The sequence below is a fragment of the Diadema antillarum genome, unplaced genomic scaffold (genome assembly GCF_040938485.1).
Source record: "Diadema antillarum isolate AM-2024a unplaced genomic scaffold, OU_Dant_1.0 seq00000439_RagTag, whole genome shotgun sequence".
Taxonomy (NCBI): Eukaryota; Metazoa; Echinodermata; class Echinoidea; order Diadematoida; family Diadematidae; genus Diadema; species Diadema antillarum.
The window spans coordinates 6,875-27,644 of NW_027271415.1; the positions used below are offsets into that span (position 1 = coordinate 6,875).

The window sequence follows — 20,770 nt, forward strand, 5'->3', positions numbered from 1 at the left end:
CAACCGCAGTGCATCTCAGCCCCAGACACACCGGAAAATGCTGCGCTTCAGTGACAGCATCTTCTAGGCCTGGCTCAAAATTGTGTGCAGATATTTGATGCTTGGTGAAAGGGTAAATGAGTTAGTGCCATGCTTAAAAGCCAAACCAGCACTCTTTGACTCTTCGTTTGACACATGTGTGTAGGATGATGCTTTGATTCCTCTCTCAGGTGGAAGTATTGCTAGTGCTTAGGTTTAATTCATCTCAAACGGAATTTACCTCAAAGAAGATATTCTGCTTACTTGTGCAAGTAAGATCAAGGCAAAATGTCAGTAATTGAATTGGCATTAAACAAGCATCAAGACAGTTAAACAGATTAGATGTCTGTGAATTGTAATGAGATCTTATGGGAATATGGGATTTTAACCTGACTTCAATGTCACTTGCATGGACTTCTTCATGTCTTGTGCATGCCAAAGTGGACAAAAACATAATTTTTCTTCAATTTGGAGTAAAACTGCAGCTTCTTTTGTCTTTAGAATGCCACTAATAATGTCTGCAAAGAAACATGAAGATACTATGGATGGATAGTTCTTAGTGTTTCATGAGTCATTGCGCAGACCTAGTAAGGAACCCCATGCAAGTGGAGTCATGGAATGTCCTATGATGTATGTGCCATTGACTAAACAACTTTATTGGAACTAGAAAATGACACGGTAACGTTCTGATATGTTTATAGCTACAACATTCAAGAACTTTTCCTCTTGGTATATTCTCCACAAAGAAACTCTTTCGACATTGGTGTCAAAGCCAGAGTTCCTGGTACAATTCTTCGTCCTCATATCCTTTCATTATGCCATGTGTGTGCTTAGTGAGAAGTCGCTGTAGCAATCTCTTATCGTTTATTGCTCATTTTTCTTTTTGATGTAAAGAGGAGCATAGTTTACATGGTAACTGCGTGGTAGACATTGTATACAGTAAGTGTGTACAGTCATTGCAAATATGCTCCAACCCTAGTAACAGCATTGTAACTGTTCCTTTTTGGCGATGATGTATATTTCATGAGTTGTACACATATGTCCAATGTACTTTTTCCGCCTTGTTATTCTATTTTATACCATAGCTTACCACAAGTGATACAAGGTATTTTATTGGATACAGGAATGATACCAAAGAAAACATATATTACAAAAAGTGGAAATGAGAAAGTACTTATAGAACTCTATGTTATTTTGTTGTAAGCTTCATCAAGCTGCATTTGAAAGGTTTTTGTAAGGGATTCGGGAGGATCCCTTGCAGATATTAAAGGACAAGCTCACCTTCATAGACATGTGGGTTGAGTGAATGCAGCAATATTAGTAGAACACATCAGTGAAGATTTGGGGAAAATTGGACAATCCGTTCGAAAGTTATTAATTCTTGAAGTTTCTGCTCAGTCACGGCTGGATGAGAAGACTACTATAGTTTGTGATGTCATATGTGTACAACGATATAAAGAAAGAATAAAGAAAAATCAATATATTTTCACTTTTCTCACATTACAAAAGAATACTCGTCTTCTCTCTTTCAGAAGGCAGGGGGAGTAATATTACCCTTAACATACGTTAGTAACAAGTCGAAGAAATGTGCACTTTATTCAAAAAGTAAAGTTTTGTGAAATTCTCTTTTTATTTTCCTTATATTGTTGTACGCATGTGACATCACACACTGTAGTAGTGTTCTCATCCAGCAGTGACTGCGCCGATACTTTAAAAATTCATAACTTTTGAACGGATTGTCCGATTTCCCCAAATTTTCACTAATGTGCTGTACTAATATTGTTGCATTCACTCAATCCACATGTATATGAAGGTGAACTTGTCCTTTGATAATGGCTTTGAGGTGGGGAATTAGTAACTATTATCAAGTGTGATGAGGATATTGCCAACTTGTTTACAGCATGAAGGGCATTATTTAAACCAGTGCAAAGTCTGTAGCATGAATGCACTAATCTGTGTCTCAATTTATGATACATGTTCATAATTTGTGTCTTCATCGAAAGTCTTCTTCCTTTAATATTTTTTCTTTTCAACATAACCAGCCAAGTGATATATTTGTACTCTTCCTGGAATATTAATTTTGTCTGCTTTGTGGTGCCAATCCTTCTAGCCACTTTACCAAGAGTGCTGAATTCGTGATTTTGATGAAGAGAGATGATTAGTAATTTTATTTGTGCTTTTTTTTTTTTTTTTGCTTTAGATTTGCAGCTTCTGTAGCTGCATTTTGTACATCCAGAATAACTTACAAGATCTTTTGTGCAAATTCAAACATTTTATGTTAAGAAAAGCAATAACAACAAGCCCTATTTATTTGCCAGTTGTTGTACATGTCATGCATGGTGTGAAGAAAACAGACACACACACACACACACACACACACACACACACACACACACACATGCAGACGCACAATTTTTGTTTAGTCCCGTACTCTCACATTACAGTATAAAGGCTATTGCATCACCAGTGATCAGCATTTGATACGAGTTGTGCAAACATATCATATTCCTGCATTGAACCTTTTTTTATTGTTGAGTATGATGTGTAAAAGAAAACAATGTTTTACGGCTAAGTTCTCATGCAGCATTCATTATTTGGCGATAAAGTTTGATATTTATGTTGAAATTGCTGGTCTCATTACACATTGTCATTGGGAGTTTGGAGCAAGTTGAGAGCATAGTGTAGGGTTTTCTTTCCTCTACCTCTGAGAGTAATCTCATGCCATTTGCCTCAACAAATAGGAAGACAAGATCAGGTGATCAGTCATGTGGATTTGGTCATGTGACACAGCCGATTGGAAGTCACTTTCATTGTGACTTTAGCGATTGTGTGTAGTTTTCATGGTGATGATCACGCTTGCACAAAAATGGGCATTCACCATGCAGAGTAAGTCTCTCAAACAGCATGTGCTCAGTCCAGTTGAATTATTTGAACTGAAGACAGGAAGTATACCCCATGTATGTAATGCACCAAAGAAGTACTGTAAAACATGATATATTCGCAGCATGAAATTTTCGCGAATTGGAGCTGACAGCCTTTTTCGCGGCATGAAATTTTCGCGAATTGCCACTGGCGTTCAATGCATGTAGTGTAGACAAAAACTTTCGTGTGCATTTTAATTTCGCGAATTTTGGCGCTCACGAAATTAAAATGCACGCGAAAATTTCTCGTTTTACAGTATATGGCAAGAGTACATGAAAAAAAAAATGCATGTTTGCATTCTTTCATGGTGCCATGGTGAATATAAATGCGTAGAACTAGTTGGTGTATGACAAAAGCAACATTGGCTGTGTGGTTAAGTGTGCAATGTTGACAAGGTGCCAGGTATTGTAACAAACAAAGAAAACCGAGTCACATTTAAGCCATGTATTGCTGTATGTTTTTAATTATTTTTGATGCATCTCATGTTATTCGAGATTCTGCCATTTGTGCTTCAGTTATTTAATGATTGTTCCAAATCGCTAAAAAAAAAAAAATACTTAAAAACATGTTTTGCTTCTTGGTGCAGGGGAACAGAATGGGAGAAACACAGGTGCTGGTATTATTTTCAGTAACATCTACACCTGCATAGTGATTCATTGATTAAACATGTACGCAAGTCTTTTTCATCCGAGCAAATGCATTTCATTCTTTTGCGATGAACAAACCTGTACCATGTTTTCTTGACTTGTGAGGCTACTAAATGTCGCAAAGTGTTTTTTGTTGTTTTGACAACAAAATAGGGAGATATTTAAGCAGTGTGATCATCCTATTTACTGCAAGTGTAAACACAGCAGCATGTATTTTGATGATTTCATGTTGAAAAAAAGTGAAAGTGCAAACACACCTCAAAGCTTCACCACAATGTTAGTTCAGAGTACTCTTTGTTTTGTAGATACAAGGGAATATGGACATTGATATCCTTTTCTTAAAGGTTTACAGAGAGTTATGTCATTGGAGGAGGATATTGGACAAATATTGAAGAAGTTTGTTTCCCAATGTCATCTTTTTAACTTGGATATGTAATTATGGTGAAGATGTGTTAAAAGTTTACACCAGTGAGTATCTAAGCATCTTCAATATGAAATATGCTTCATACTGTATGTGGTCATACTAAGATTGGTGAGTAACATAGAGCCCTAAATTATAGCCAGGTGAGGTGACAAGTATTGAGTGTGTGAAGTCTTAAGTTGACTGTTATGCAATGAAATTCAGATGTGATGTGTCTGTTTACACATCGATTGAAAGTCTGGAATAAAAGACTGTTGATGGTATGAAATTGAAACGTGTGCATGACTTATTTCCTTGACATCACTGATGGTGATGTATGGATATGGAATGTGTTACAGGGTATTATTTCTTACAGATAATATCCACTGTGTTCACTGTAATATGAAAGGGTGAAATTAAACAAACCAACTGCAGAAGTTATGTTTTAGCAGACACAGGCTTTAAAAAAGGGAGAATAAAGAATGAGAACAGTCTTAGAAATTGCCAAGTTACACAAGTTTTCACAAAACATTAATGTTAGTCATTACTACTGTGCACTTCTGTTATGATAAAGTTTTCACAAAATATTAATGTTAGTCGTGACTACAGTGCACTCCTGTTGTAACGAACAAGATTATAACGAAATTCTTGTTACAACAAAATTAAGTCTGATCCTAAACTTATCATCTATATAATCTGTATGTATTTTACTGTTCGGCTGTAATGAAATTTCAATATAACAAAAGAAAACCGCTGATCGTGAGGACTTCGTTATAACGGGAGTACACTGTATTGTCGTCCCCTCACAGGTCACCCATTGGCATAGGCGCCGGAAGTGGGGGGGCAGGGGGGGCGGCCGCCCCCCCAATCCAAAAAGTGGGGGGGCAAAACGCATTTTTGCCCCCCCAAAAAGCCCCCCCCCCAAAAAAAAAAAAAAAAATAATAATAATAAAAATAAATGAATAAACAAAGAAAATAAAATTTATATATATGAATAAAAGGGAAAAAATATGGCTACAAACGGCAGCTTTTGGACTGTAAAATGTCAAAATTTTCAAGCTCGCTCGCTTCGCTCGCTCGCATCCAGCAGTTGAGCCCGGTGCGCCTCCCCCTTAATTTCTAAAGCGAAAAACATAGCTACGACGGCAGTTGTTGGACTCTAGAATGTCAAAATTTTCAAGCTCGCTCGCTTCGCTCGCTCGCATTGAATCGCTATGCCATTCTCCTAATGTTGCTGACAGTAACTGCCAGTAGTTGCGCCCGATGCCCCCACCCCTTAATTTCCAAAGCGAAAGATAAATATATAGCTGCAAACGGGAGTTTTGGGACTGTAAAATGTCAAAATTTTCAAGCTCGCTCGCTTCGCTCGCTCGCATTGAATCGTTATGCCACTCTCCTAATGTTGCTGCCAGTAATTGCCAGCAGTTGCGCCCGATACCCCCCTTAATTTCCAAAGCGAAAGGTATAGTTACAAACGGGAGTTTTGCGACTGTAACATGTCAAAATTTTCAAGCTCGCTCGCTTCGCTCGCTCGCATTGAATCGTTATGCAACTCTCCTAACGTTGCTGCCAGTAATTGCCAGCAGTTGCGCCCGATGCCCCCCCCCCCTTAATTTCCAAAGCGAAAGATATAGCTACAAACGGGAGTTTTTGGACTGTAACATGTCAAAATTTTCAAGCTCGCTCGCTTCGCTCGCTCGCATTGAATCGTTATGCCATTCTCCTAATGTTGCTGCCAGTAATTGCCAGCAGTTGCGCCCGATGCTCCGCCCCATTAATTTCCAAAGTGAAAGATATAGCTACAAATCCCAGTGTGGGGACTGTAGAATGTCAAAATTTTCAAGCTTGCTCGCTTCGCTCGCTCCATTGAATCGTTATGCCATTCTCCTAATGTTGCTGCCAATAACTGCCAGCAGTTGCGCCCGATGCGCCCCCATTTATTTCCAAAGCGAAATATATAGCTACAATTAAAACTCCAGTTTTGGAACTGTAGAATATCAAAATTTTCAAGCTCGCTCGCTTCGCTCGCTCGCATTTTATTGTTATGCCATTCACCTTATGTTGCTGACAGTATATAATTTTTCGATCGTTTCACACCGTCATTCCATAATCCATGTAAGGAAAACTTGCAATGTTCCTCAATGACTGCGTTGTTGAATGTATCACATTCCGTAATGTATTGTAGTCCCATTATTGCTCACGCACACACGCACAAGCATACAGACCGTCAAAATTACTTTATGGTTCCCCCCATGTTTCGACCCACCGTACGCCACTTTACATATATATTATATTATATATATATATATATATATATATATATATATATATATATATATATATATATATATATAATAGATGTGTGTGTGTGTGTGTGTGTGTGTATGTGTATATTGTGTAACATATGCATGGTCTAATCTTGAGCCCCCTCCAATGTTTGCCCCCCCAATCCAAAACTGCTTCCGGCGCGCCTGCCCATTGGCTTATACAAAAAATCATTACCGAGCTTCTTTTCACCTGAAATATTTATAGTACATATTATATTTTCATCATTATCATTCGAAATCTTTGAGGATTTAGCCACTTTTTTTAAGGAGTGATTTTGCCAAATTATTGTAAAAAAAACAAAAACATTTTTTAGACCTGTGTGTATATCTTGAGCTTCAAGCCAAACATGAAAGACGTGAGACAGTGAGGCACCAGCACAGTTCAACACTTAAAAACCCGATCAAAATGATCTTAAAACGCACAGCCAACCACACATTAGGAATGGTTATTGTGATAGTAGAAATGAGAATAGTGCAAGAACTGTGGCAACAGCTAGATAATACTAGTAAACTTTGCTTTATTTTAATGAGAAGAGTGTCCAGGATGCTGAGTTTGAAAGGAATGATTTCTGTACTGCTTCCGCAGTGCTACACTATCTTGTCTGAAAGAGAAGTATCTTCTAAGATTTTGTGTAATGATGCCAGTTGCACAGTGAAGACTAATCTATGACTACTTCATGGGCGTCACCAGGGGGGGTGCGTTGGGTGCGAACGCACCCCCCTTCAGATCCTTAAAAAAAAAAAAAAAAAAAAAAAAAAAAAAAAGATCAGTCTGCGAGCGACCTCAACGCCGGACGCTAAATAATTACTCTTTTCTAATTTGTTTTTATATTTTGCACCAGGGACACACACACACACACACACACACACACACACGCACAAACACACAAAAATAATAATAATTCGCACCCCTGGTTCTGGCAGCACTGATTTTGTACATATCTATTAGTATTCTACAGTGTTTACTATTTATCGACCGTACTATACATCCGTACGATACGGAGCACTTATACACGTTTGCCCCATCCCACATAATCATAATTCCCGCGTTGAAAAGATTTTCTTGCTTTTTTGTTAGAATTCAAGAAATCTGTTCACCCAAAAGCAGTGGCGTAACTACGGAGGGGGGGGGGGGGGGGTGCGCCCCCCTCCCAATCCGCTGGCAAAAAAAAGACTTACCGAAATAGTAATTCAAGTGTTAGTAAACTGCTTTTGAATGAAAGGGTGATCAAGAAATAAGATATTTTTCTATGATTTCTTTTAACCATAATTAGATAGGTATATAGTGTGAAACATTGTTCAAAAAGCCCGGACCCGACAAAAGATTGTGATTCAGCGTTCCTGGTTGGCATTCTGCATATAAGCAGGATGTGCGCAGTGTGCTCAGTACATCCGAACGAAGAGTCGCTACAATGTTGCGCAATGTGATGTAGAATGTATACCTTTGTACCTTACTCTTCGTTATATCAAAGCTAGATCATTGATTTTGCAGTGTTGCTTTACATACTACAATGTAAAAATGTCTTGCATTGCCAATAAAAAGACTTGACCTGGGCTAATTCCTAACTTTTCCTTGTACATATAAGACACACACACAAACAAACACGCACAATTAGTTTAGGGGATGCTCTAAAGTGCAGATTTTGGACATCCTTTCCCCGCTTGGTCACTTCGACGCCACCTCGCTGGTCATACCTCCCCCAGTCATGAACATAAACCCACACCCTTGACTACCAGTGGCGGATCCAGGGAGAGGGGCGCACCGGGCTCACCGGGCGTCCCCCCCCCCCCCTCCTTTAATTTCCAAAGCGGAAAAAAAAAATACAGCTTCAAACGGCAGTTTTTGGACAGTAAAATGTCAAAATTTTCAAGCTCGCTCGTTCCTCTCGCTCGCATTAAAGTCGTAATGCCATTCTCCTGAAGTTGCTGCCAGTAATTGCCGGCAGTTGCGCCTGGTGCGCCCCCCCCCCTTAATTTCCAAAGCAAAAAAATATAGCTACAAACGGCAATTTGGGGACTGTAAAATGTCAAAAATTTCAAGATCGCTCGCTCCGTTCGCTCGCATTTAATCTTTATGCCATTCTTCTGATGTTGCTGCCAGTAATTGCCTGCAGGTGCGCCCGGTGCGCCCCCCCCCCCCCCTTAACTTCCAAAGCGAAAAAATATGGCTAAGAACTGCAGTTTTGGGACTGTAAAATGTACAATTTTCAAGCTCGCTCTCTTCGCTCGCTCGCATTTAATCGTTATGCAATTCACCTGGTGTTGCTGCCAGTAATTGCCAGCAGTTCCGCCCGGTGCCCCTCCCCCCTTAATTTCCAAAGCGAAAAAATATGGCTAAGAAAAGAACGGCAGTTTTTGGACTGTAATGTAATATTTTCAAGCTCGCTCGTTCCGCTCGCTCGAATGTAATCATTATGCTCTCCTGATATTGCTGCCAGTATATTTGCCAGCAGTTGCGCCCGATGCGCCCCCTTAAACTCTAAAGCGAAGAAATATAGCTACAAACGGCAGTTTGTTTGTTTTTTTTACTGTAAAATGTCAAAATTTTCAAGCTCGCTCGCTCGCTCGCTCGCATTACATACGCAATTCTCCTGATGTTGCTGCCAGTAATTGCCGGCAGTTGCGCCCATATAGTGCGCCCCCCCCCCCCCCCACCTCCTTTATTTCCAAAGCGAAAAAATATGGCTCCAAATGGCAGTTTTGGGACTGTAAAATGTCAAAATTTTCAAGCTCGCTCTCTTCGCTCGCTCGCATTTAATTGTTATGCCATTCACCAGATGTTGCTGCCAGTAATTGCCAGCAGTAAGATGCGCCCGGTGCGCCCCCCCCCCCTTAATTTCCAAAGCAAAAAAAAAAAAAAGAAACGGCTACAAAAGGCAGTTTTGGGACTGTAAAATGTCAAAATTTTCAAGCTCACTCGCTCACTCGCTCACATTTAATTGTTATGCAATTCTCCCGATGTTGCTGCCACTAATTACCGGCAGTTGCGCACGTTGCGCCCCCACCCCTCCTTTATCTCCAAAGCGAAAAAATATGGCTCCAAATGGCAGTTTTTGGACTGTAAAATGTCAAAATTTCCAAGCTCGCTCTCTTCGCTCGCTCGCATTTAATTGTTATGTCATTCCCCTGATGTTGCTGCCAGTAATTGCCAGCAGTTGCGCCCGGTGCGACCCCCACCCCCCTTAATTTCCAAAGCAAAAAAAAAAATGTGGCTACAAAAGGCAGTTTCTGGACTGTAAAATGTCAAAATTTTCAAGCTCGCTCGCTCGCTCGCATTTAATTGTTATGCAATTCTCCTGATGTTGCTGCCAGTAATTACCGGCAGTTGCGCACGTTGTGCCCCCACCCCTCTTTTATCTCCTAAGCGAAAAAAAGATGGCTCCAAATGGCAGTTTTGGGACTGTAAAATGTCAAAATTTCCAAGCTCGCTCTCTTTGCTCGCTCGCATTTAATTATTATGCCATTCACCTGATGTTGCTGCCAGTAATTGCCAGCAGTTGCGCCCGTTGCGCCCCCTTAATTTACAAAGCAAAAAAAAAATATGGCTACAAAAGGCAGTTTTGGGACTGTAAAATGTCAAAATTTTCAAGCTCGCTCGCTCGCTCGCTCGCATTTAATTGTTATGCAATTCTCCTGATGTTGCTGCCAGTAATTACCGGCAGTTGCGGACGTTGCGCCCCCACCCCTCCTTTATTTCCAAAGCGAAAAAATATGGCTCCAAATGGCAGTTTTGGGACTGTAAAATGTCAAAATTTCCAAGCTCGCTCTCTTTGCTCGCTCGCATTTAATTATTATGCCATTCACCTGATGTTGCTGCCAGTAATTGCCAGCAGTTGCGCCCGTTGCGCCCCCCTTAATTTACAAAGCAAAAAATATGGCTACAAACGGCAGTTTGGGGACTGTAAAATGTCAAAATTTTCAAGCTCGCTCGCTCCGCTCGCTCGCATGTAGTCGTGATGCCATTCCCCTGATATCGCTGCCAGTAATTTGTCGTTTCACACCGTCATTCCATAATCCATTTATAAGGGGTATAACCCTCTCCGGCACTTCCACACCCTCCCCCCACCCTTGCTCGCTCCCTCGCATACTACCCCCCCCCCCCCCCCAAGATGAAATCCTAGCTTCCCTCAAAAAACAGTAAAAGTCTAGGGATTGAGAGCTTCCTATATTCCAAATGTCTGTCAAAAAAATCTCGTAAACATTTAGTGTCAAAACGCACCCCCCTTGAAAAAAAGCTGGTGACGCCCCTGCTACTTTAATGTCAAATAATTGTTGATCAGAATAAATTTCCCATTGAATTGTCTCTTAAGCAGAAGTTGCAAGGAAATCTCCCTCGAGTAGAGCTATCACAATGCAGAAGACAGAGCTGATATTTTGTGTGAAATATTACGTTCACAAAAGTTAATGACATAGGTCCAATGATTTTTTTAAACTCATATTTATGCCATGAAGCAGAATCGTTTCACTGCTCTTAAATTTTGAATGTTGCATTGTCATTTGAAAGCATACCAGTATAATCTTTTGTTTTTCCTTCATAAAACTTTATTACCTGTCGATATACGACAATATCGTAAATCATGTTGAAATTGCGCGCTTGATATATTATGAGTGAGTGAGTGAGTGTGTGTGTGTCTGTCTGTGTGTGTCTGTGTGTGTGTGTCTGTCTGTCTGTGTGTGTGTGTATGTGTGTCTGTGTGTGTATGTGTGTCTGTGTGTGTGTCTGTCTGTCGTGTGTCTGTGTCTGTGTCTGTGTGCCTGTCTCACTAGGAAGGTGAACCTCTCCCTGTTGCGGTGTGAGCTGTTTGACAAGAGAGGTAGACGTACGTGTTTCCACCTTCATGGTAAAACAAGCCGAAGTTTACCCAGGAACGTCACTGTTCCATCTACGAGGTGTCAACCTCGGTTTCATGTGCAATTTCTGTAAAATTTATTTCTGAATAGACATAAGAGATTTGCTTTGTTATCACGATGGCTTCCAACAAAAATAAACTGTCCGCTCTCTCACTGTCTGGGATTCTGACTCAAAGCCCATTTGAATTGGCAAAAAGCCCAATGTGAAGAAAAAGAGCAAATCTGGTTGTTTATAATATGCGGTGTTTATAATGGCAGAGAACTGGTAAACAAAATGGGAAAATACTCTTGGTTCGTTTTCACCTCCCACCCCCCCCCCCCCTTCCTCTCTCAACCCTCCCGTCCCGCCCCCGTCCCCTCTCCCTCCATGCTGGTTCACTCGCTTTTCGTTGTTTCTGTGTGTCTTTCTCTCTTCAAGTCATGCACATCAGTGGTTCATGAAGCGCAGACTGTCACGTGTAGCCCCACTAAAAAGGGAATTTCGGACCAGTTATAAGTTAGTCTGATGAGAACTGTAAGCATTTTGCGAGCGCAACAGTGAAAAATTTATCAAAGTCGGTTTAAGTTGGGTCAGCTACGAAATTATGAAGTTTCGCTCATTTTCACCAAATAGTTTTTAAACAAACAACAAGAATTCAATACGCAAATATAATATAGTGAACTGATTATGTAGTCGCCTACAACTTGCCATATAGGCTACTTTGTACATCACTCTTGAAACTTCCAGTATAGTTTTGTACAAACGCAGTCATGCCCCTGTCTCAAATCATTTATATGAATAATCTTCGTGATCAATATTTTGAAGTTATTCAGCCAGGAAAAACATTAAGTCTTTACACTTTTATGGCGGAAGAATCACATTTTCGTAACCCTTTTGTATGTGTGTGTGTGTGTGTGTGTGTATGTGTGTGCGCGCGCGCAATAAAAGGAAAATCATGAGGTGATGACATCATCAGCTCATTCATTTGCATATTCATATCAACTGTTCGAGAACTGATCAATAAAATTTAGCGAATCCTGAAAATTTCATGACTTCCTTACTTTTAATCTGACTTTGATCAAATTTACACTAAATAGGGCTTGTAAAACCATACTCTTTCTTTTCAGACTCAGTCTTAGCTAGTCCGGAATTTCCCTCTAATGGACAAAACAAACTAATAGTGATGATGTTATTTAACGACAAGTTTCATGACATAAGAACAATGATGGCATCATTTTCATCGCGAGGTAAGATAACTTCTTCAGCGTATGTGTCCTTAATAAAGATTGTGCCAATAGCATCACCTTACCATTGCCACGGAAAGCCATCCACACACGGGGTCATCCCACGAGACCGACACCCACGAGTCATACGGCCCGCGAGTTCAATATCTAAAAAAAAAAAGGTCATTAAGTCATACAGGCCACAAGTCATGCAACCCATGAGTTCGACACTAAGCAAACACAAGGTCCACAAGTTCGACACTTGGCAATAAAGGTCCACGAGTTTGACATTTAGTGAAAACGGTCCACGAGACCGACACTACATCACGGGGCTTAATGTGTCAGTCTCGTGGATCTTTATTGCTTAGTGTCGAACATGAGCCTTGTTTGCCTAGTGTCGAACTCGTGGGCTTTGTTTGCCTAGTGTCGAACTCATGGGCCTAACTTGCCTAGTGTCGAACTCATGAGCTGCATGACTCATGGACTGTGTAACTCGTGGGCTGTATGACTCACGGGCTGTGTGGCTCGTGGACTGTATGATTCGTGGGCGTCGAACTCGTGACGTTAATCCCCATGCATCGGCACACACTTGAGTCAAGACGGACGTGATGAGTAAAACGTCTCGTCCAGGGCTGTACACGGTGGCCAGGATTCCAAACCAAGATCTATTCAACAGTTCAGAGCCTTGTCTTCTATGTCAAAGTACTCGCGATGATGGTGATGAGAGTGATGATAATGATGATGATGATGATGATGACGATGATGATGATGATGATGATGATAATGGTAGAAGTAGTAATAACAGCATGGATGAGCATATAAAATAGTGTAATATTTATACGGTGTTTAATGCTGATAACGGATAGTAATAATAACAGTTCCTTTTAATTTTGATGGTCATTCAGAAAGTGCAGACTTGATTTCATCATCTTTGAAATGAGTTTTTGATAACGTCACGACTAAGAAGACAAAGACACCTTTCGATAATGCATGTTTTAAAATTATCATTACAATCGGTAGCGCTTTTTTATAGATTCGTTAATCTGAAAGTGAAAAAAAGGTTCGTTATTCCAAAGACTTGTTGATACGAATACAAAATGAGTGGGCTCTTTTTTGTTTGTTTGGTTGTTGTTTTTTATTTCTTTGTGTATGCGTGTGTTGTTTGTTTGTTTGTTTGTCGTTTATATTTGGATTAATGACTCTTAGGCCCCTATTTCATTTTCGAGATAACAAACCTTCGGAGTAACGAACCTTATTCAATTTTCGGATCAACGAACCTTCGGAATAACGAACATAATATTGTACCTAGAAATGCAATGGGAGGATAATTTGTAACGTGCAGCTACCGAAAGAGGCGTAGAAAATGAAAGAACATTAATTAGTAACACTGTAAACTTGGACGAGGAAATGTGGAAAGTTTAAAGGGATGGTACAGTATTGGTGGAGATGAGAATTGGGCTTTTAACTTTTTGCGAGATATTGAGAAAACAATATGATATAGTACAGAGCATACCATTTTAAGAGGAATTCAAAGTTTATTTGATGAAAATCGGGTTTGGAATAACTGAAACATCCAAAAACAAAGTAAAACAAAGCGATCGTAATAATAAAGTGTGGGTCCCACACTTCATTAGAATCGCTCTTTTTTTGGATATCTCAGCCATTTCAAAACCAATTTTCATCATCGCAAATAAACGTTGAATTCCTCATAAAATTACGTTACATGCTCTTTCATATTTAATAAGAGGTTTCTCATTATCTCACCAAAAGATGGTAGAAACCTGAAATTAGGTCTCAACCAAAACTATACGATCCCTTTAAGCCTATATTGCAGGAAATGGAGGTCTATTGACAATCGTTCACGAACTTTTATGTATCTTCAAATTTCTAAGGCCTAAAGGAACTATATACACGGTAAAAGCAGAAATGTGTTTGTATATAGAACTTTTTTTTTTTCAGTACAGGCGATGAGCCACAAAAGTTGTTGTCAGATGACTGCACGACGGGACAAGGAAGTAAATTATGATGTAAACAAATCTGTCGCACGTATCAGGTGGCTTTAAGAAAAAAGAAAGAAAGGAAAGTCGCAAATGAGCTACTCTCGCTTTCTCTCTCTCTCTCTCTCTCTCCCTCTCTTTTCCACTCTCTGAGTGAACGATAGTAGAGCTTAATTTATATTAAAGATGTTCAGTGGAAAATTAATCCAATTGTAATTCTGGGATTAATTAATCATTAATTCTACAAGACATTATATAGCATCGGCATGGATCTGTTCTTACTATATATATATATATATATATATATATATATATAGGCTTATATATGCATGTATATATATGTATATATATATATACATATATATATATGTGTATATGTATATATGTATATACATATATATATATATATATGTGTATATGTATATATATATGTATATATGTATATATGTATATACATATATATATATATATATATATATATATATATATATATATAGTAAGTTTTTTTTTATTGAAAGGTTTATTTATTCATATCACATCTCGTAGCCCAAGGGCTAAATTGCGTGTAATATAACATAAAATATGTACATACAAATTCAAACATTCAGACAATTACAGAATAAAGCATTTACACGTGTGATAGAAATGAGTAGGAAAATATCATAATTACACAAATCAATAAGTTGAGCATTATGCAAAATAAGAGCATATTCCGCATTTGTCAAAACAAACGGAACTACACAAAAAATACTGTGATGACTGATTTGCCTCTACTCCAATAAAACTACAAAACATCATACACAAAACATCAGGCTTACATAACTGATGAATAAAAGGTATTTAGAAATGTGATTGCAAAACCCCCAATATAATTAAATCACTGTTTTTAAATTTCATAGCAAAATTTCATTCTGATGGCTGAGTTATCACATATGACTTATATACCCTAGCACTCTCAACCGACCCCTACAAAGCCCCGTAACCCACATTCTTCTTTAAACATCATCAAAATAACAACATCAAATTCACAGAAAAATTCGTCTAACTGTCCAAAAGTATGGATAAAAATTTCATATTTCTCCATTCAGAATTTGCAGAAATATGGGGAAAAGATAACGTTGTGGGAGTGATTCTCAACGTAAGTATCAATACGGAAGAGATGTGGAGTAGAGATACGAGAGGGAGAGGGGGAGAAGGAGAGATAAAGATAGGAATAAGTAGATGTATGTACACAATACATATACAGGTGTACACAATTCACACAAATACACAGTCATTTGCATGTACACACAAATAAACGAACCTCTCTAGGGGGGGGGGGGGGCAGAGTTAAAAAATAACATATTTATGTTCTGCATAGCTTTCTCAGTAAAACAGATATCATAAACCACATATTATATTTTTAATAGATATTGAAAAAAAATAGAAAAATACTCGGTAATGAGCAGCAACATAATCAGAAAAATAGCCCCATCAAAATAATAACATTATCAGTGAAAAATTTCCCCTGCCGGAGCAGATGGGAAGGACAAGGCAAACTGGATTTTAAAAAAGGGTCTAACAAATATTTGGATGTTTATGTATACATGCATATATAGGTATAATCATACTGTACATACATACACAGTCATATGCATGTACATAAATGGAGACGTTTGTATGGGGATGCAGAATGGAAAAATGACACATTTATATCCTATTTAGCTTTCACAGTAATAAATGCATACATACATATTATCACGGACCGCACACTTTAAAATTGCAAAGATAAAGAGATACAACAACGTGAAAGGGAAGGTGGCCCCATCAAAATGATAACCGTCGAGTCAATGAAGGCTTTCACCTGATTGTAGAACAGATGGAAAGACCAGGGTAGAATGGGTATAATGAGGGGTCTAGTAAAGATAGAGTAGGAGAAGGAGAGATAAAGAAAGGAATATGTGAATGTGTGTATACACAAATAGGTATACATATACGAACACAGCCATAGGTGCATGTGCAACCTTACTCAGATAGTAAAATATATTTGTGGTATAGGGTGGAATTTGTAGCCATCGTGGCACATACCGATATGTACAAAATTCGATTTATTTTCAGGACCTGTATTCACAGAGAATTGGATTTTGTTTTCCTCCTGTAATTTCTGAATCTCGTTTTCCAAATCATGAATCTTTATGACACATACAACTAGGTATTAAATGGAACGCCAACAGCAGATTTGCTAGTTACTCATTCCTGCAATAACATTTTTGGGCGCCATTTTTGATAAACATATCGCCATTATCAATTACACGAGGTTTAGGCCCTATTGTCATTATCAAAAAAGGACAATAAATCAAATTTGTCAATGATGCTGCATACGTTACACAGCTATACGAGGAAATATTATTTTTGAGGATATTATCAAAATGATCACAAATATCCTTATTAATTTCTTTTTTCCTCGGCAGCTTCAATCTCAATATCTGAAGCTGAAAAAGAAATGATAATCGGGTTTTGCTTTGAAACTACTCAGTATCACTCTTTCATTAGTGTATTTTTGCCTCAAAACCGTTGGAAGGAAAGGCGAATGGAAAAAACGCCATCATTCGTCGAATGTGACACAATCCCACGAGTTTCCTACACACAGCTAGCTACCAACGGCGAAGCCACACATGTTCTCAACGGTCACTTTATCGCTGCACAACTCAACCGTGCGAACTCGGCGTGCCGTCTACCAACCAAGGGGAGGCGATCTCCAAGGGGAGGGACCGCACGTTCACCTCTCTCTGAAGCGATTTCAGTGTACTGTACTGTTGTTGTTCTGGAAGACTGTGTTACACACGGTTAATGGATTGCGGATACGCGAAAATTGCTGGATGATTTTGATCATGGCTGTTGTCGTCGGAACCAGCCTTCAGTTATTGTAGCAAGATGCGATGTCGGCTCAGGAAAACGTTCCAATATCTGTTCCTCGCCTCTGTCACGTTGTTAGTATGGCGCGAGCTGAAATGGATCGACGGAAACCGCGCTTCGAACTCGAAGCGCGGAGCCGGCGCCGCCGCCGGCGAGCACCCACTTGTTGCTGGGGTGAATCCCCTTGAGCAGCGGGTGGAGAGGCGTTCGGCTGCCGGTGCCGCCGATGGGGCAGGTGGTGGTGGTGGTGGTGGTGGTGGTGGTGGTGGCGGCGTCGGCATTCGCGGGGGAAGGGAACCGCTGTGGCAGAGCAAGCAGGTAGACGGTGCCCTGATCCAGAAGAAACAGCGCGAAGCTGTCCCCGAACTCGACGTAAAACCTGATCCAGTACTGAACGATACACCTGCGAAAAATGCTTCACTGATTATCAGGACAAAGTTTGTGGTTTCGCAACGTGATAATGGACCCAACAACCCTGTTCTGCATCCTATTCAATCCAACGAAAGTATCAGAGTAGGAAAGCCTCAACATTTACCACCAGACACAGACCACTCAAAAGGGGCCAACCCAATACCTTTGGATCTGCGTTTAAACGATCTATCAAACATCGCAGCAAACAGACCGCAACAAAATGTGGCAAACTTTACAATCGTCGTCCATAACCCTGGCGATGTACAGTCGAATCCGCAGATCCACAAACAGATGGAACTCTCAGATATATTCATCGGCGTGAAAACGACGGGAAAATACCACAAGGAACGCCTGCAGATCATCCTGGATACGTGGTACTCCCTTGCTCCAGAACAGGTGGGTGACAGCTATAGTAGTAGTTACTAGTACACAAAAAGTCTCTACTCAATCACAGAATGCACATGTCTTGTGCTGAGCTGAGGGTGTTGACATTGTATAGAGTAGAAGTGAATGAAAACTTTTTTCGCCACTTTGAACATTGTTGAACAGTAAAAGATGTTTATCAAAATCAGACCTAAAATAAAGTTATGGAAGTGTAAAGTCTCCCATATATTTGACCGAGAGATTGGTCTGTATCTGGTCGTCGGGGATATGTTCCGCGGAGACTGCGTCTAGCTTCACGGATCCCCTCCTTGTCTCCAGAGGAGAGTGATAACTTTAAAAAAAAAATAAAAGACTCCTCTGGACAGACGGATCTTTCTGTCTACCCATATATTTGCAAATCAGGACTGGTTCGTTGTTTATACCACAAACCTTTAGATGTCTGTCCCTGGTACTCAGAATGGCAGAGGTGATGACATTATCACAAGTCTTCCACTGAGCTTCATGCAAACCTTCACTGGATTTAAATTGTCATATTTCCTCCTGATACATCAATAATAACAAATGAATCCACATCTAGCATCTGACAGAAATTGTGTAGTCAAATGTCTTGCATGTCCATCATTCCATGAACATTCACTTGGCATGAATCCTGTTATGAGATAATGTTAACTCTGTACATGCCAGATAAATTGCTGCTCTATGGGATTTGTGTGTAATATATGGTACATATTGTGACTTTGGCAAGCAAAGAGTTAAGGGGAATTTTAAGAAAAGACCAGGGCCAGGGCTGAGTTTGAAAACAAACAGCATTTTCTATCAACTGCCTTTGCTGGCCGGGAACCCCCAGCTGACATTATTATTTGACATACGCCCCCTCCCCCTTTTTTCCCTCAACCTTGGGTGGAGTTCAGCTCGATCATATTTCCTCCGTGTTTTTTAGTGCATGTTCCGTTATGAATAGCCCCCCATCTGATCCCTATTCTTCTGCTGTTAACTGCCCGAACTTGGCTGGGGTTTATGTGAAACAATGTGCGGTGTCGAGAACGACACACTCCGACCCCTATTGTTGTCACTGGTGATGGTAACACGCTGTCTGCGTATAATGGAGCTACCCCCAGGAAAAAAGAGAGAGAGAGGACTGGAGGCAGCTGGAATACAATTTTTGTATTTTCATTTTTAATGTCTAAGAGGTGACTGAAAAGTCCATGTTGCTGCACCAGATTCGTGGGAAAAATACATTCAGTGGGATGAGAGTAGAATTTGAAATACGAGCGATGCAATTAGATCGAGAGCGATGGCGACACTTTTGACAAATTGATGCAAATTGCATCCCAGGTGAAAGGAACCCCGGCATTTGCATTCATCATTGCCAGGGATTGCATGCAAACAGGGATTGCTGAGAAAGGATGGAGTAATTGATGGTTTTTATTTGTAGTGCCAATCTCCTTTTGCTGATTGCAAATTTCCCCATGGGAGAAAGAGAGTAAATCAGTGTAGGCCTACATATCTGAAATTTTGTGGTTTAAATGGAATATAATAAGTCAAGAAGAAAAATAAGTGCTTTATGTGTGATTTCTTTATTCTGTGATTGATCACCTCTGTGGATTATCAAAATTTTCCCCATCCAGTTGATGCTATTTGGTCAGCAGAGAAAAATGGAAGTATAGTGTTACAAATCAGTGTACATCTGTTGTATAAATGTTGACTTGTTATGTTCACATGATACTGGTAATGCATTTTGCTTTCTTTGTAGAGTATGATGCTTACGTGGAGAGAGTGACAGTCCGAAATGAAAAGAACCAAACAAAAATCTTAATATATCCATGCTTATCTGAAGATAGCTAATATTTTTTTTCACATACATTTTAAAGTTTATCATTAAAATTAAGAAGAAATAATTAGATTAATTATAATGAACAGTTCTAAGGAAATGGTAATGTACACAAAAAAAGGAGAAAAATAAGAGATAATAATACCGGTACTTGTATGTCATATACTGTAAAAGTAGTTTCTTTCGCGGTGGTTTTATTTTCGCGCTTTTAGCGCTTTGAGGTTGAACTGCAAATTTAACATCATGCGAAAATATTTGAAAAGTTGCGCGAAATTAACCACGCAAGGAAATGTTTTGAACTGGCCGCTTGTTACAACGCTATTGTGCACATGCACACACAAAGATTCCGCGCATTGAGTGTATTGATGGTCAACACACACACAGCGATACCGCGCAATGTAATGTTATTGTTATAAAGTGCTAGACTAGTACTATTATAACAATAACATTAATAATAGAGAGACAGGATTTCAGGTAAGCCTGCATTTAATTTTAATTTCTATTTAATGAATAAAAGAATAATTGGATTATAGTTTGGGTATTCATATGCAAAATAAAACAGTTTTTGCTGACTGTGAATTCACAGATTTTGCCGACCGCGAATTAAAATACACACGAAAAAGTCGGCACCGATGGAAACCGTGAAAGTATCTGATCCCGAAAGAAACCACTTTTACAGTATGAATATGTAGCAAGTCTAATTATTCCTGAGTGGTGACCTTGGAGTGCAGCAGTGAGTGGTGGCATGTGTGCATGCACATCACTTTTGTGTCAGATCAGAGTTGACATATTTTGTGCATTTTTAAATTTACAAATATCAACCAGACTGGCAAATTTGCAATATATGCTGTATACCGTAGGCCCTGCAATGGATAAGTATAGAT

At 39.5% G+C, this 20,770-nt stretch overlaps 1 protein-coding gene across 1 annotated transcript in view; it reads left to right on the forward strand.

Moving 5' to 3' along the window:
* The first annotated feature begins 17,057 nt into the window (after positions 1 to 17,057).
* LOC139732605 (beta-1,3-N-acetylglucosaminyltransferase radical fringe-like) overlaps positions 17,058 to 20,770 on the forward strand; it is a 112,415-nt gene continuing 108,702 nt past the window's right edge. The window contains exon 1 of the mRNA XM_071643462.1: positions 17,058 to 18,067. Within this exon, the coding sequence (XP_071499563.1) occupies positions 17,279 to 18,067 (789 nt within the window). The 5' untranslated portion in view covers positions 17,058 to 17,278. The remainder of the gene's footprint in view (positions 18,068 to 20,770) is intronic.